The following is an 18,975-nucleotide window of genomic DNA, read 5'->3' as shown; positions in this document are numbered from 1 at the left end:
ACCCAATCGCGGTCCGTGAGCCACCACTGCAGCTGTCTCGCAGTGCCCTCCGAGATCAGGACATGGTCGGACAGGTTGCCCTGATGCTGGGCCCACTGAAACTTCAGGTCCCACTGCAGAGCCCGCATCCGCCACCTGGCGTGATGCACCAGTAGGATGCAGGAGGCCATCAGCCCCAGAAGCCGCAGCGTCAACCTGACCGAGACCCGGGATAACGGCTGAAAGATGGGAATCAGAGCCTGAATGTCCAGGACCCGCTGTTCGGGTGGGTAAACCCGAAACCGCGCCGAGTCGAGAACCGCTCCAATGAAGAGGAGCTTCTGAGAGGGGCACAGGTGTGACTTCGGCATATTGATGGAGAACCCCAGCTGGTGCAGGAGATCTGCCATAGTCTGGAGGTGGCTGACGACTGTCTGGGGCGAGCCCGCCTTCAACAACCAGTCGTCGAGGTAGGGGAAGACTGAAACCCCTAACCTGCGCAGATGAGCTGCGACCACCGCCATCACCTTCGTGAACACCCGTGGGGCGCTGGTAAGGCCGAAGGGGAGCACGGTATACTGAAAGTGGTCGTGGCCAACCGTGAACCGCAGATAGCGCCGGTGGGCCGCCAGGACGGGGATGTGGAAATAAGTGTCCTGCAAGTCCAACGCTACCATCCAGTCTCCTGGGTCCAGGGCAGCTAAGACCTGAGCCAGTGTCAGCATTTTGAACTTCTCCTTCCAGAGGAAGCCGTTGACGTTCCGTAGGTCCAAGATAGGGCGTAGGCCCCCTTTGCCCTTCTTGGGTACCAGAAAGTAGTGGGAGTAGCAACCACACCCTACTTCTGGCCCAGGAACGCACTCGATGGCCCCCTTGGCCAAGAGGGCCGTAACTTCCTCCTGCAGAAGTCGCAAATGATCCCCCGATACACGGTGGTTCTGCGGTGGCATGGCTGGAGGAGTCGCCTTGAAGGGGAGGGAGTAGCCCCTTCGGACGATCTGCAGCACCCACCTGTCCGATGTGACGGTGCGCCAGTGGAGAAGGTGATGGCAAACCCTGCCCCCCCACTGGCGTCACATGAGCCTGAAAGCACAGACTAGGAGGGTTTTGAGGCGGATGCTGCGGGGGAAGGTGTGGACTGACCTCGCCGTTGTCCCCGACCGCCACCACCGCGATGGGTATTACCCTGCGGAGCGTGGCTGGCAGCACGTGTGGGTACACCCCTTCCGTGGCCATGAAAGGAATGAAAGGCAGCCGTTTGCTGGCGCGGGGCCGAGAGGCCCAAGGACTTGGCCGTAACCCTGGAGTCCTTAAAGCGCTCAAGCGCATGGTCTGCCTTGTCGCCAAAGAGGCGACGGCCATCAAACGGCATGTCCATCAGTGTGTTTTGGACATCGGCCGAAAAGTTGGCAGACCTCAACCAGGCGTGACGTCTGACCGCCACCGTTGTTGCCATCGCTCTCTCTAGTGAGTCGGTGGTATCCAGCCCACACCGGATAAAATACTTGGCTGCATCCCGGCCCTCCACAAGGGCTTGGCCGAGTTTGGCCCGTACCTCCAACGGACACTCTGGCAGCACTTCCGCAACTGTATCCCACAGAGAGTGGGTGTAGAGGCCCAAGAGGCATGCGGTGTTGGAAGACCGCAGTCCCAGACTAAGGGATGAGAAGATCTTTTTACCGTACGGCTCATACCTCTTGGATTCCCTGTCTGGTGGAGCAGACGGGAATGCGTTCTTGGAATTGGAGGCCTGGATGACCAGGCTCTCGGGGGTGGGGTGGGTGGACATGAAACATGGGTCACCCGGAGCCGGGCGGTGGCGTCTGTCCATGTTCCTATCTACAGGCGAACCTGTAGAGGGCTTGGACCAAGTGCCCAAAAGAACGTCGGTCAAGGCCTCATTAAACGGCAGCAGAGGCTCAGCTGAGCATGACTGCGGTTTAAGGACCTCAGTGAGGAGGTTGGACCTTAGTGAGGAGGTTAGTCCTCACGGCCGCGACGGGGAGCTCAAGGCCCAAGGCCTTGGCTGCCCTTGTCAACACTACACTGTAGGTTGCCCCCTCCTCCGTAGCCACGGTAGGAGGCGAGACAAAGCCAGTGTCAGGCGAAGTGTCCAGACCACTGGCATCCCCAGGTTCACCTGTCCAGTCCTCCTGGGACTGACATTCACGAGTCAGAGGGTCCTCAGACCCCTCCCAATACTCCTCATCACCCATCTCCTGATACTCAGGGTCAGAAAAGGATGGGGCCGGTTCATGGAAAGTAAACTCTCCGAACGGCGTCTGAAGCGGCGCCGGAACCGGGTCGAGGGAGGCATTGGGGACAGCGCCGCCGGGGGTGACACCAGGGGGGTCGGCGCCGGGGAGGTCTTTAAGTCCACCGGCGCGACCCGGATCCGGAACCGGATCCAGTGGGGCCCTGCGGCGCCGGGCCCGAAGGCGCCAGCGGCGTCGGAGCTGAAGCACCCGACGGCGTCGGGACCGAAGCCCCCGACCCGCTAGGCCCCCCGAGACGGGTCCGCTGGGCCAGGAGGCGCCGCAGAGGCCGTCTGAGGCGAGAGGGACCTCATGGCCATGAGGAACCGCTCGATCTCCTCCGGCGTCGGGTTAGGCCCAGGGACCGGAGGGTATGAAGCCGGACGCGGTGCCTGCGACTCCGACGGAGCCGCGTGGGCGGTGTCACCAGAAACCCCAGCCGCATCGGGGGGGGGGAGTCGGAAGAGCGATGACGTCTCTTCGACTTCTTATGCTTACCTGACTACTTCGACCCGGAGGAGTGATGTCGACTCTCGGAGCTCCGATGGCTCCTCTCCCGCGACCGGTCCCTCGACCTCCGTCCGGACCGGGACCGCTCTCTACGCGGGACCGACTGCCGGAGTTCGAGTCGCTTGCGGGACCGCTCCCGCCTAGCTTTTGAAGTCAGGGCCCAACAGTCGGAGCAGGTCTTGTCGTCGTGATCGACACCGAGGCAGTGGAGACACAGACGGTGAGCGTCAGTGTCCAACATCAGTCGGTCGCAATCCTCACAGGGCTTGAAACCTGGCATCCCTACCGGCACTGATTGAGGCGAAAACTCGAAAAAGGATGATCAAAAGATCAAAAAAGAGTTAGTCAAAAAGTGACTAAGGTACCACTTTTTCCGGATCTGCGTCATCACGGCGCCCACGACGGACGCGGAGCCGCAGACAACGCCTACCGACGCGCAACGGTACTGCTATGCAAAAAATTTCCGGATCAAGTCTGACGCCTGGGGATATTCTAAGGTAAGGAATCTAATACTAATGTGTCTCTTTCAGATTTCATTAGTACCTCATGGGGGTTGGCTTAAAAATTCTGTACAAGTCACTCTAGTTATGAAATCTTGTATTTACATTAAAAAAATATTTGGATGGGAAAGTGTGTAACAAACACCTTTCGTGGTGCTTTGAAACAGTCAAATGGTCAGTACACAGCACGATTTTTATGAAACAAACATGAAGGCAACCAAAAATGAAAACGATTGTATTATACAATGTCAAGGAAGGACAGGTTTTCTATTTGTTTAATCTGCTGTAAATGGCAACTCCTGAATGGGTTTTAAAACAGTGAGGGATGATGGGATGACAAATTTGAAAAAGTACAAGTGGAGGAGTGAGAGGATGCAAGCTGTGGACGAGAAGCTGAGAATGCAGATATGGCCTTGTGGGTGCAGAGGGGGGGCAGTGACATTTGGCACAAATGTCTTCCTTTTTTCATATTCGGGGTTTAAACTCCAGTGCCAAAAATCCCTTTATCCTTTTGATTCATGATTTCACCAGAACACGTTAATGGCAATATTGAACCATAATGCACTGTTACCCACTTTAAATAATATAGGTATATATACACACACATATATATAATTTACTAAATATATAATGATTTGACTTTTATAAGTTTAATAATGACACCTCAAAATAGAGATTCAAATATTTGTCTTAGGAGTAGGGGTGAGCGGTGAACTCCGCTCGCGGAGTTCTGCCCCCTCCGCGTTCCACTTTGAGCACGGAGTTTGGCAAAATCTCTGCCGCATAGCGGAGTTTCCGCCCACCTGTACTCACAGGTCAATATCGGGCCCTGATGCGCTGTGCTCACTGAGCTTTGTCCTGCATGCCGGAAGCTTGGTAGTTTAGTTCAGAATTCTTATTATGCAGCTCAACTAAGATCATCTGTGGAGTGGTCCCGCTCGGATTCTGAAAAGAATTGGCTATTCATGGACAGGGCCCTGGCCGGGTGACCCCTCTGGAGGATTCCCTTTCTCCCTAAACAAGCTTGTCCCCAAAAATCTTTATCTCTCGCAGGTTACACGTGCTACCCTTGCGGCCTGGGACAAAGTAGCTGAAAGAAGGCCGCTGACAACGTTTCCATCTCCACTGACACCCACAGTCGCAAACCCAGACTTCTCTCCTGGTATGGAGACGAAGACTTTTCATTGGTGGACCTGGGAGGGTTGTGGATATGTCAGACACTTTTTCGACGAGAATGAGCCCCTGACATTTTAGGACCTTTGTCAGAAACAGGGCCTCACCGAAAGAGAGCGCTATAGATACCAGCAAATCAGACACTGAGTTATGCACTCAAATACCCACCCCCTGACACAGCACCACTTGACGCCATTCGAAAGATAGCGGTTAGCCAAATAATCAGACAGACGGCTTGTCTCAGATCTATGTATTCAACTGTAAACCCCCCCAGCCAAACACCAAATTCCCAAGCCAGCTGAGATGGGAATTAGAGTTCGGCCGGGAATTATCAATGCGGGAGTGGGAAGATATTTATTACAGAGCCAAGCACACATCTAGGAATGTAGCAGGCATAGAGAAAGCCAGCAAGATAGCCACTTATTGGTATCTCACGCCTCCCAGGCTTCACAGGGGGAATGTTACAAGAGACACCCATTGTTGGCAGGGATGCGGGGCTCAAGATACACTAGCGCACATACAATGGGAGTGCCTGAATTTGTCTGGTTATTGGGAAGAAGTCCTCGACGAGATCGATATTTGCTTTGACATACAACTTACCAGTTTTCCGGCCTATATCCTCTTGGGCCTGCCTAATGCTCTCATGTTCCCTCTCAAATACCGCAAAGGCCGTCAGATCGGTCTGGCCCTTGCAGTAGCCCTTCAAAATATCCTGGCGCTGTGGGGCACAAACCGTCTTCCCACTCACACTGGTTGGCGGCACCACATATGGTACATCTTGGGCATGGAACGCATCTCTCTCTCCCTTGCAAACCAAGGGGCCTCATTCCCCGATCTGGGGAAACCATTTAGAACAATGCATTTCATCCGAATTTAAAGAACTCATGTCCCAAGCATTTAAGAATTTTACGGCTTACAGAAGGAGTCACCGGCGGTACCCAAATAGAGTATATAGACAAATCCCTGGGAGGGGGTTATGGGGGGACGAGGGAGAGGGGTTTAGTTTCTAAGGGAGGTGCAGAGGCGATGTTGGTTTGTTAATCCAATAGTGGCTGTGTGCCTTTTTGTGCGAACCAATGGTGCAAGATTTTGGCGTTTTTTTTTCTTTGTATAATTAAAATTTTAAAATTCAATAAAGACATTATAAACCTAAAAAATAAGCTGAAAAACAAATATTTACAGCCATGGGGCATGGTGAAGGTTGCCTACTCCGCCTCCTCACTTAACTCCGTTGAATTAGGAGCTTTTCGGTAACTTGGTGAGCTCTGCCCAGGCCTACTTAGGAGCTAGTGGTTCTTGTGGCAAATAGTACTGAGCCCTATGATATCAGCACATGGAAACAGTTCTATAAAAATGTTTGGGAAATACCTTTCAGGGGAATCCTCTGGTTTTCCTCCAAAGAAAGCAGTCACGTCCCGCCATCCTTTGGTTCCAGCACCCTGAACCTAAATAAAAGGGAGCAGCAGTATATTATGGTTTGTTTACTCTGGTCATCACGGATGAGGGAAATATGATCAGTCCTTTTGTCAATAGTTTAAATCCAGGCACGGACATTCAGCTCAAACATTAATATCAAATATCTTCACATGAAAAAGTACAATTAGGTATAGTGCTCAGCAATGTAAAGAAAAAATGTCTCTTCCTGAATTAAGTCACTCCTGTACTGGGGGCTTTAAAAGATACAGGAACAAAACTAGAAAATTAACTTGCACATTTACTAAAAAAATACAAAGAAAGTCAAACAGAGAATGCCACAGTCAGGAATTGATGAACTCTGGAGTGGTCACTAACTTTTAAGAAGGTCTTCATTTAAATTAGATGGAAATAGAAAGCTTAGCAGTGCAGTATAATTGGGCAACAATGTATGATTATTCCAGAAACAGACTGTGCTAGGGACTTCAACAGCAACGAGACAAGCAAACATTAAAGAAACATTTGCTTAGGACATGTTTCTCTCTATATAGCTGTTAAACAGAAGCAATAACATTGCAAAAGAGGAAATTGGCCGGGTGCAAACTTACCACATACCAAATAGGCAGCAGTGGGGAGAGAAAGAATGAAAAAAGGCACAGATTAACAAGGAAAGCAAATATAAAAAATTCCCTTAGGCTGTTTCCATATTACGCAGAGCACACGGTAGAGATTTTGCAGTATTACAGCAATGACTCCTTTGCCAATCTTAAAGTCTGTGCAGAGAACAGAGGTTTTATTGAGTAAAACTTGCACCTGCTCATGAATAAGGAAAATACATGTTATTTAAGCATTTGGCTTTTACAAGTGGAAAATCTACGAGCTTCCAAAAAGATCACACATGAGGGTGACTATTTCACATGTAGATAGAAAGGAAAAATGTCCATTCTGCTCTACGTGAAACACATGAATATTAACTTCTAAAATATATTTACAATGATTCAAAAAGAGCAGTAACTTGTACCTTACTGTGGCTCTCAAACAGGGGATCGATTTTTCTCGGACTAAGGCTTCTTTTGATTGAGGAGACTGTGCACAAGGGGTCGGAAGGAGATGGGAATAAGTTGAGGGCAAATATGATATTCCTTTCTAAGCTACTAACCGATGGGTCAAAACAATGGCGTTGTTAGAGGCTGAAGGGTTTTCAATGTTACAATGTGTAAAATCTTCCGAAAAACTATATTTAATAATTTTTGATAGGATACCTTTGTCAAAGCATGTGTTTTATAATTCCACTACAATTAAACTATCCCTAAAAGTGACATTTATTAACATGTTGTTAATGATCGCTAACATTTTTAGACTATGAATGAACAAATTGAGGAAGCTTATCAGAAATCGATGGGCATAATATTCTGTGAATTTATTTAAAAAAACACCGTGTGCTCTGGAAAATGGAAACTGGCTTAAGGGTCAGACCCCCCTCTGCGAAAGAGGGAGGCCTTCTTCGTACCTTTGTTGCCAACTGAAAAACCCCAGTGGAAACATCATCTAAAATCTTTCCCTCTTTCACCTGGAGGAAGTAAAATAGCTCAAATTAGTGTCTACTTAATGCTGTAGAAGTCTGCAGCTGGAGATGACTTGGCACATTCCCAAATACTTAAACATAAACATCAAAACAAACATTTAGACACTGTGGGGGGAAGAGGACAAAAAATGGAGAACACACATGACTTTATTGACTGTAAAACAAGAAAATGGACTGAGGATATTAGATGATCATCACACCAAATGGTTGATGCACTCAAATAATTAGCAGGAATTGTTTTGTTGAAGGCAAATGATCAATTTCTCCTTTGCTTTGTTATTGAACCAGCAACACTGTCTTGAGTAGGTGGGTGACAGGATACAGATGGAATTTTGGATGTCATATAATGTGTTCAAAAGAGGGGGTGAATAGTTACTCCACCAGCTGATCAAGCTATTAACTCTTTGGTTACTCCTTGTACACATTTCAAACCCGTCTCAATCAATAAGTTACAAGTTAAACTGTATTTAAAAAGGAGCATGGGAAAGCATGCATTATAGAGCGTTTCCTACTCAAGTCTTACAAACTATTGTCAGCCTACGTAAATCTAACAAATTATTGTTAGCAGTGTGTAAATGTCTACCAGTTACACAACCTAGACAAGAAATGTAGACCAGGCAGAAAAAATGGCACAACTGTACCGGTCTAACTGCTGGGAGCTGAACTCCCTGCCACTTCACTAGGCATTCTGTATCTCTTTCTCCACATCAAACTGTCTTTAATGAAAAGGCCCAATATCAGACATCTGTGGAAATCCTTGGAATCAAACAGCTACTTATAAAAATACAACTCAAAAATGAGATGTCATATTCTTATCACCTTACCCAGCTGCTATACACTATGGTGCTCTGGTTTTGAGTCTCGACACTGCCAATTTAGAAACTACAAGTGACTACTATTATAGAGCAGTCGTCTGTGTTTATGGTATGAAATGGAGCAGACAGACCCAGGGATCCAAGCACAGTTTTGGCAGCAGCAAAAATTGTAAATATCTAAAGATTGGGAGAATAGGTGACCATGTAAGATCCATCTCAATCCCTTCTTTTTCTGTGCATACCACAATATACAGCATGAGGTTGACTGGTGGAGGGGGTTCTTCTGGATAAACGTGCATGGAAGATGAGTAGATGACAATGGCTCCCATACAGAGGTATACATTATTCTGGCTCCAGTAACACTGTTCTCTAACCCATCGCAAATCCCACAATCAGGGCTTAGTGATCATTTTCCCACACACCAAAGAATAACAATCAGTGTAGTACTTAGTATCTTTGAGCAAAATGAATAAATAGGGCAACTCCTCCTTGGCCACACTAGGGCCCACAAAGCTTTTGTGGCTAACAAGCACATATTACATTATTAAAAAGCAAGGTAATGAGCAGACAAACCACAATCACTTTTCTCACATTCTCAAGCAAATGTAGTTGTAAACCAAAACTCATAAGTCATCTAACTTCAACATTCTTGACATTCCACTTACTACACAACACCCCAGCAACCAAAACTCTGGAACTCATGCTAATCAAAGCCCACTTAACTCTGTGGCAGACCACTTGCCTACACCAGATGCGCACATATCTATGACACATATTTTGTCCTTGTTCTAATCCATAAATTTTCAGACGCTTGCATGATTCTAAACCCCTTTAACATCTCAATAATTTATCTACTCACCTGCCATGCCTCCAATTCTGAATCACAAATTTACATCCAGAACAGACCAACAGAAAACGTCAACACCTTTATAGAAGAATTCAAATAGCTCTCCCAGGCACTTTGCTATTTCAGGTACCTCAACATACCAAGGGAACCTGGAACTAAAATAAAACTCTGCTGAGGGAATATAATCCAGTATAAACCAATGATTCAGTTGAAGACCGTCAAAGAAGGTCAGAGAGGCAAAAGATATGAGCATATATAAATAGAGGTTCCAAGGAGCCAATAGAAAGGTACTAGTGCGATGTACGTAAAAGAATGCCCAGTCATGACAGGGGAGGGGTGGTGGAAGGAGGGTAGAGGCAAGTCACTGGATTATGGAAGGCAGCTTTAACTTTAAGTGGAGTAAAAATGTGGTATGAGGCTGACCAATACTTGCCATCCAGTGAGTATGGAGTAAGAGGTAGAGGCTCTTATATTGGGTGAGAAGAAAGAAACTAAACCAGAAAGGGACGCAGGCAAGGCAGCACAGTGTAGCTGGTCTAAAACATTTAAAGAGAGATGGAATTCATTCCACTTTAAAAGGATTTATTAAAAAAATAAACAACAAGCATAGGCTTGGATGGGCAGGTGGGCTTATCCTTGTGAAATAATTATGTGGAAAAAACCATTGTGCATAGAAGTCATAACCCTATCCATGTGTGTTAATGGACATGGGCCATTTAAGGAGTTTGGCAAGCCACAAATTGCTGAGACCTCATTCCCAATCATATATTATTCAGAAATGGACACTCAGGGTGGCGTGCTTGGACACCATGCAAGATGGCAGCTCTCCCTTGAACTTCAGTAACCCAGCTGTGCACAATAGAGCCTAACACCACTCCTGCAGCCTAAATGTAACCGCACGATGAGGAAATGTGTGGCAGAGACTGGGTGCCGCACGTCTACACTACAGTAAATTTGTAGAACCCGATACCAGGGGTTTTACTGGTCTCCTCTGCCGACGAAGCTGCTGGATATATGGATCTTCCTCTCTTTGGCAACCGCTACACGTCACCAAGCTGTTGAGGCTTTTGGTTTTTATTCTTGACGGAGTGCCTGACTTCTCCCCATCGTTGGGTACCTTCCCTCAGCCTGGTGTTTTACAACCTTCTAGTGAGTGTCATGGTGCACTGCTCTGATCACTTTTGCCTGCCCTCAGTATCAACAGAAACACTGCTTCCAGACCTGGCAACCAGCAGCCCTCCTACCTACTGGTCTCTAGCTGGCCTACCTCTGCGCTACCTGAGCTTCTTCATTATTCATGAAGAGCTGGCATAACCCATTAATCAATACCTGGTAACACTCAAAGGAAGGAGGTGTAGTTAACAATGTTAATGTCAACACTTCAAATGTAATATCCTACAGAGTCCTACTCCAACCACTGCTGATCTGGTCTTACTTACTCTACCTTACCCAGCTCTGGTCAGACTAGCTCAACCGTGCTGTTCTATTGAGCTTACTTATACTTTGGGGCAGTGTAACCCTCCACCATTTTATATCTCCTGTCAGCAGGTCTAATTAGATGTGGTCTGAACTGGGCTCCCTTTAGTTCCACCCATAATATGGCAGAATCCAAGGACAAAAAGGAAAGAGATGGTAAAGGGAACCTAAAGACAACCAAGCAAGAACCACCAGTCCTTTACTCTCCAGCAAAGGGAAAAGCTGATAACCCGGAACACACTTGAGGCTATCTTTAAGAACACTAAATGCAGCACATGACATTGCTTAAAGTACCAAGACAAATATGGATTCATTGCAAGTGGAAGATGCTGGTATCAGAACGGACCTCAAGGACCTGAACGTCACTCTGAAATGCAGGGAGCAGGCTAAGAGTTATCGAAGAAATAAAAAAAATCCATTCCAAACAACTGCTGAAATCTGAATCCTTAATAGCCTTTCTTTATTGTAACATCACTGATCTTCAAGACTACAATAGGAGCATTAATCTCAGAATTTTTGACCACCCAGACAGGGCTGAGGATGTGGCACCTTTGATGATGGACTTCCTTGAAAATAGATATCCACAACATTATATATCAACTTTGTTAAATATTTACGACGCCAACACTTGAAAATCATCCTAGTTCATCTCAGGATGGTGAAGTCAAAGTCCTCTAAAGGGGCAATAATTTCTCTCTTACATGATTTTGCCAGGCAGTTACAGGGAGGAAAATAACTTTCTGGCCGGCCGGAAAAAACTTAAAGAAATAGTCAATCTAACACTTTTTCATTGGCCCATCTACATTTAAAGTTATCCGTAAAGGCAAAACACCGATCTTCACTGTACCCTAGGATGTTGAAACTTTCCCATGGGAACACATCTGAAACGTTAACGAGGATAACACCTCTTCAGAAGACACTTCATTTCCACTGACTTGGGTCTCTCGTTGGGTTTCATTTGGGACTGCTCAGACGTAGGCTTATTTATTTATTTATTGTGCATTGCTTGGCATGCATTTTGAACTTTAATTCTCTCACTAAACTCCCTGCTTTCTTGTTATTGTAGGATTTGTCATCCTCACTAGTTGTATTATAGCTGCATTTGTAATGCTGATTAGAATGATATCTAATCTAGGTACATTGATCTCTATTCCATCCTTACTTTATATGTATTTTCATGATTTACCTGCTTTCTAGATGCAGAGGGTTCCACATTGCGCTGAAACCCGCACAATTCCTGTAGCTCAACAGACTCATGGGATTGCCCTCTCCTTTATCGGGAGCATTTTATTTGTAGGTTTTATATGGTTATTGCCACCTTCCTACCATTTTTCTCTCCCTTTCTTACACCACCATATGATACTTAGTTGATTTGCTGTTCACTTTTTTCCCATACAGCTCGATTCCTGATCCTCTTATGCTCACCAATACACTTACCATGCTTCTTGCATAGAATTTTCCCATGTCTACCATAAAAGTGGCGGCCCTTAACACCAAAGGACTCAACCACCTGGTGAAATGCAAAATGATTGCTGAATATTGTAATAGTGTTAATGATGATCTAAGATTTCTTCAAGAAACTAAAATTCATTATAAAAAAAAAAAAAAGCTTTATCCATGGAATGTGGCTGGATCTCAGACTTATCTTGCTCAGTGGTGATCTTAAAATTTAAAAAAAGAAGTGATAACTCTTAAATCTAACAATTAAGGTTTCTCAATAATTTCTGCGGAGCAAGCTATTGATGGTAGATGACTAATTACCCAACTACAACATGGCAATATGGAATTATATGCCATAAACACCTACACTCCCAACAGCGACAAGCCACAGTTCTAGACTTATCTGACTGCCAAATCGGCATGTTTACACCATACTTCTCGCATTATTCTGGGACACTATTATTTTACCAATGGATTCTATCCTAAACAGGCATTGTGTGTTTAAGTAACTCCCAAAGCCCACAATTTTTGGACTGCACATGCCTGGCTGACATCCGGAGACTGCCGCTTCCCACTGGCAGTTATTTTACTTTTTTTTACTGCCCCATAACAGTTTGTCAAGGGTAGATTACGTGCCCTTGTCCATGACATCCTTAACAATTGTACCTATCCTAGTTTCTGACCATATAGACTACAATATTACCCTGCACATCCCACCCCTTTAAACCTATTTTTTTCAATGCTGCATGGAAACTGAAGTTTTGGAAACCGTAGTCCAGCAGTTAGACAGGGAGCTAGTGCTGTTTACTCAAAATAATGTGAATTCTGTGTCTTCACACATCACTCTTTAGGATGCTTTGAAATGCACCTTTAGCGGACAATGCATCAGCCGTGTGGCGAAAAGAAATAAAGCTATCACATCCTGCCTGAACAAGGTAGAAAAAGTTATCAAGGGAAAATACGTACTATACTGAATTTCTAAGGACTTTTCTCTTCTTAATGCTCTGAAATGTCTCAAATATGTATGCAATATGATTATAAGTAGACAGGCGCATGTAGGTGTCCAACCTCAGAAGAGCAAACTTAACTAAAATTCAAACATATTAATAGACTAATAAATCTATTATAGATCATCATGGTACTGTTAAATCCAAAACAGTAGACATCTTAGAGGTTTTCAAGACATTTTACCCTTCCCTCTACAAACTTAATATAAACGTCACCAAGGAGACATGCTTAGACTTCTTGAAAAACATCCATGATATCTGTCTCCGACAAGGAAAATGTTTCTTTAAACAAATCCATAGAGATAAGTGAAACCTGAATGCAATTATAATCATCCCGCGAGGGAAAGCACCTGGGCCGGATGGTCTTCCCATCAACTTTTATGCAACATTTGCCAACACAATATTAACCCCATGTTTATCCACTGATCAATCATTTTGCCACTTCTGGTAAGGTATCCAGCACCGCAACCAAAGAGGCCATTGTTTTCATTCCAAAAGAAGTGAAAGACCACTCAGAACGAAAACATTTCTGACCTATCTCGCCGATAAATATGGAGGCAAAAATATGCATGAATATACTAGCTGAACGCCTTGAATCACTTATAACAACATAAATCCATATCTTGTAGTCAGGCTTTGTTAAGGGGGGACTAGTTAGCGGTAACATTCAATTTTTCAGCCTTTTCACTGAAAAAGCCTCTCTGCCTTAGTCGCCTACTACAGTTCCCACAGCGCTGAGAAGGCCTTCGATAAAGTCATCTGGCGTTATTAGGAGGCAGTGAGTTGTCAATACAACCTTGGCGAGCACTTAAAAATGATCATGGCTTCATATGCTACTCCCACAGCGAAAATAGAATTCATGGTGTCACTTCTGCTCTTTTCACATTACAGGGAAACCAACTGCTTTGTCCAATTTCCCCGTTATTATTCCTTCTGGTAATGTACCTTCTACTAATAATGATAAATAACTCACCCAATGCTAAAACTGTCCACTCCGGTCCTTCTTTTAAAACATAAGCATATACTGACATTTTAATTTTTTCCAATGACCCAGATTCAGCCATACTGGACACCATATAGACTATATATTCTTTCTCCAGCCTCTCAGGATACTCCTTGAATAAGAATACAATCAAGGTATAACCCTTGAATATTCATTGTCAGCCATCGTGTATTCGGGCTTCCAAAGGGAATCTAAGTTTATCAAGTATTAAAGCATATGGTTTTCTGGTGACATATCGGAGCGGTTACATATAATGAGCAAAAAGTGATTCATTAAGTCAAACACCTACTCTTAGCATGGTCCCATAAACACACCTCATGGCAGGGTAGGTTGGAAACTTTGAAAATGATGGTGACTCCTCTTGTAAAGTTTCTTTACAAGCATGTTACCTAGTCATACTTCTCATTTCTTCTCAACCATCAAGTCGACTAGGAATTTCTCTGGTGTTAAAAGAACCTAAAAAAAACTAACCCAAAACCACCCTTAAAACAACTTTAGTTCGCTTATGAGAAGGGAGGTTGCAACCTCCTAAACTGGTCCAATTATGAACTTGCATTTTACTTGCTCAAGTGGCCACTGGTCCGACAAAGACTCAGAGTGAAAACCCCCGTGACTCTTTATTGAACATCATTTGTGCTTCCCCCTTCTCATTTATTGCAGAGATTTATGTCTCAACTTACCTTCTCACATGCAAATGACTGACCCAATACTGGGATAGGTTAACCAATCAAAACAGCACAATTTTCAACACAAAAATCATTTTCTGTCTCTATAATGCGGTTATCACTTATTATCAGCCGCACCGTCTTAATTCTTTCAGCGAGACCGCTAGAACGATAACGAAGGCTCGCAGGTAAATGATGTTTTTTTGTAACTTCACGAACTTCTGACATTCGGATTAGATAATATACTTAGTCACACTCCTGTACTTTCCATCTTCTTAGGACAACCGTTCATAGCGACTCAACTTACACTTGCAGGTGAGCTTATAAGGATGGTTTTTATTCTCCAGTATACGCTCGCAATGAGACACATAAGATCTCTGCCAATATATATTTTTTGTATAAGAAGCCTTTATTTTCTTTTTAGATCGACTGTTATCTTCTCGATATAATTGCTATTGAGTTACCTTGCGTCAGTGGTAAAAATCCCTATAATTATAGATAAATCTAAAGCATACAGCCCCCACGGCATCACTAGTAACGAAGTTTCTTTCTTGCCTTTAACAGACCCCCGACGAAGGGGCCTCAGCCCCGAAATGCATTGGGTTTTTTAACGTATTGTTTTGTGAATATGCATTTGTGATACAAATAATGTAACTGTTCATTTATTTGTTTATGTGAAAATGTTCAAAATATAATGCACAGATGAGCTAAGTGTAATATTGTTGAACTCTTGATAAACTTATATTCGTAACCAGAAAATTGGAATAATCTGAACTGTTTTTGTAGTGCGCGCTAGAGTCCTGGACACCCTTTGGGACCAGGCCATACATTTCTATAATGCGGTGCCCATATTCTATTCCAACCACTCTTTCAGATATAGACCTAAATCGATGGACCTTTTAATAACATGGCCTCAACATCATCCTACTAAAATGGAAACAGACTAACAATGTATCATGTCATACATTTGGGTCATGGGTTACTTAAACATCTCGAAATCTTCAGGGGTTCCTATAACCTGAAGGAACATTTGGTGAAACTTAACAACTTCCTTTCCACCACATTATATATAGATTTGGCTCTACTGATGCCACCATCTCTTGAGCTGTTGGTTCGATGTCTTGTTAACACCAGCAAAGACCACATGGCTTTCCACCCCCTACATGATCGCTCCATCATCGCATCTCCCTTTTCCCTTTCTGTTTAGTGGATTATTTTGTTTAGTTTTCCTCTAGAGTATGATGCTTGTGTGTCATTGTTCCGTCTACCACCGCAGGCAGTTGTAATTCCCTTCATGTTAGATCTCATTTTACCCCTTTGCAAATACAGATTCTGATATATATATATTTTACTTGTTTGTACTCATTCAGTAGTACCATTTCCAAGTATTATACTTAGTTGACATAATAGCTAAAAATGTTACTTCTGCTTTACATAAACTATATGCAAGCACCTGTATTCGACATTACCATTACTGGTTGTATGCTTTACTTTTTGGAAACGAATACAATTTTGGTACAAAAAAATGGCCATTTACACTAAGTGGTCAGCAACAGATTACTGCACACAATGCAATCGGATGTTCAACAATGCTCAATACTACAAAGTACAAACAAAGCAACCAACATCGATCATATGGCATTGCCCAATGGGCATTCAAGGTTAGATGCTCACTGGATGAAAATGCACACATTTCTGTGGGTGTTAAATCTGGCACTTACACAGAATTGCCATGCACTTTAGTATATAGTTAAGCAAGTCAATTTATTGTGTGAGTGCATTGTTAGTTTGGTGATTTTAAAGCAGTGTATGTAGGTCACCATGTGTTACTGATTGCAGATAAAGGATCTCCGTCTTAATACAACATTCCATATTCATGTGTTATTTTTGGTTATTTAATCATAACAGATTGGTAATCATGCCCACCACCAGGTTATTTGAGAGATTTGTTAATGGCGTTCAGCTGGATAATCACCCCGTCACCAGATGCTCTAGCATAGGAGTTACTTTGGTCACAGGTTTACCTTTTCCTGGGCTGGTTTGAGAACGTTTTCATTAAAATTCGAACCTAACTCAGAAGCCTAGTTAAAAGCACAAAAAACAGTAATGAAAAAGTCAAATCTTTTTTAGGTTCATTGCTTCATGTAATAACAGATAATAAGACCATCATCAGAGCAGTCAGAAAGGGTGACAAAGGCACTTCCTTCTACAAGCAACAAAGTGAGAAGAAGACATGCACACAAATGTAAAGCTGCAAGGAAGAACCATAAATGACAGAGTGGAAGAGGTGATGGGAATATAAGAGGGAATTCTGAAACCTGTTTCAAAAATTCTAAAAATCAAACTACATAAGTTATATCTTGCTTTAACAGTTACCATCAGTCCAGATCGGTATTCCTCATCTCAGGATGATCATGTTGGGGGATGGGGGGGAAGGTGGGGAGGGAGGAGGAGGCCTCCCACCTAAAAACAAATCACACGGATACAGACCCTGGCAAGTCAAAAGTACACCCTCCGAATGTTAAAGTTAAAGTGTGAACCAGTACAAATTCATTGTGAAATGTGGACCAACAAGTTATTTGCACCGGTCCAGGCTAATGGAAACCTACATGGGAGAGGAGTAAATAAATCACTTTGGCACGCATCACAAGACTTTCCATGGACTTCCTCCATTTGGAACTGCAGGCTGCGAACAGTGCATCTTTAAAAGACTAGTAGGTGTGCCCACAATGACAGTAACAGCTGCCATTGCAGAAGCTAAGACTATTACTTTAACAATGGTACTAAAACCAACAGATAATGCATTATTTATGGTCCAACCACAATGAGGTCTACAGAACACTTCTGTGGCGCACGCCATCAAGTGCCACAACTACTAGTTTCTAAAATTAACCATGGGTACAATTCTAGAGGTTCAATATTTGTACACATGTTACATTGGATAAATGTACACTCTGGTAACTAGCTCAATACATAGTACATCTTGAGACTAACATTACTCAAAAACAAACTGAGCATTTATGTTGAGAACTTCAAGAAAACTGTAACGCTAACATCTTCAAACGATAAAACAGAGAAGAGTTGAATACTATGAAAGAGAGACTAGGCAGAGACAGGATCATTCAGATGAACTATTCATGTGCATTACTACTTAGCAGCAGTAACAATGTGTGCATGAGAGACTCTTAGGAGAGACTCTGAAAGCAGCAGCTACAAGGATTCTTAGGAAACCACCAGAGACATGTGTCCACTGCCAGCAAATGTACGACAGCAGGGCGTTCTTACTTGCAAGTCAATTCTATTTTAGGTCTCTGAAACTATGACATCAAATTGACTCAGATTACCCAGTCAAATTGTACCATACCCAACCAGCCAATCCTTGAAGACAAACTTAGAACATTTATATCATTTAACACAGAGTAAACTGTGATCCAGAATCATGCAACCTCCACCTCCCTTTTTTATTATATTATCAGCTCAGCGGAAGGTGACCATGGACAGGCACCTAAAAACTACTGGCTAGTTCCAAGGAAGACTTACAAAAATAGGTAAGAGAACAATAGCTTTATGTAAGCAACATAAGTCACAGTTGTACAAAACATCTCACAGGCCACACAATGCTGGGTTCCCAACAGCCTCTCATCCAACAAAAATAAATGCTTCAAAATCATTCAAAAGCTCAGAGACCGAGCTAGATACAGGAACAGATGACGGTATTATAAGTCAATGGGCCAGGCAGAGACCTTGGAGACCCAAGTATGGCACAGTCGCACAAGTCCTGATTCTAAGAATACATGAGGACCCTAATCCTAAACGCTTTCATCTATTTTTTATGTATATAAATACAGTGTGTACCTACAGGCACGCCTCGCATCCGTGGACCTGTGGCGCACTTTTAAGTGTCACTACACGCATGTACTGTGTTGCATGCACATTGTGAGATGTATGAGAGTGAATAATCACAAGGGCAACATCCTGTGTGAAGTTTCCCTTGGTTACAGAACACAGCCCCAACTAGATGATCCCGCCCCTAAACTCATTCTCATAGGCTGGACTCGGCATAGAGATAAAGATATTGGCACGAACTAACAGCATACAATATGGTGTGTTAGCACTATGTCGGAGATTGGTGCACGCAGATCTTCCCAGTGTCTTGGAATCATTCAGGCTAACTTTCGTTTTGTCAGTATGGATGGTGTGTGACTGGAATGCACCTCACAAATTTTGGAAAAGCGTGTAAGGAATGGACGCAGGGAGTGAGATTTCCGGTACTGACAAAAGCCACAGGGAAGGGTGGCAGAAACATG

At 43.9% G+C, this 18,975-nt stretch overlaps 1 protein-coding gene across 3 annotated transcripts in view; it reads right to left on the bottom strand.

Annotated features, from left to right (window-relative positions):
- The window catches only part of ARFGAP1 (ARF GTPase activating protein 1), a 160,261-nt gene that overhangs the window by 16,089 nt on the left and 125,197 nt on the right, over nucleotides 1–18,975 (bottom strand). For 2 of the 3 annotated variants that reach the window (XM_078651634.1, XM_078651635.1), the window contains exons 10-12: nucleotides 16,693–16,749; nucleotides 7,341–7,400; nucleotides 5,786–5,862 (exon numbers count right to left, since the gene is read on the bottom strand). In XM_078651634.1, the coding sequence (XP_078507760.1) occupies nucleotides 5,786–5,862; nucleotides 7,341–7,400; nucleotides 16,693–16,749 (194 nt within the window). The remainder of the gene's footprint in view (nucleotides 1–5,785; nucleotides 5,863–7,340; nucleotides 7,401–16,692; nucleotides 16,750–18,975) is intronic. The other variant, XM_078651636.1, reaches the window with a different exon arrangement.

This window comes from Lissotriton helveticus, chromosome 7, assembly GCF_964261635.1.
Source record: "Lissotriton helveticus chromosome 7, aLisHel1.1, whole genome shotgun sequence".
In the NCBI taxonomy this organism is placed as follows: Eukaryota; Metazoa; Chordata; class Amphibia; order Caudata; family Salamandridae; genus Lissotriton; species Lissotriton helveticus.
Note: the sequence above shows the minus strand (reverse complement) of the source record. Positions and strands in the feature narration are given on the sequence as shown.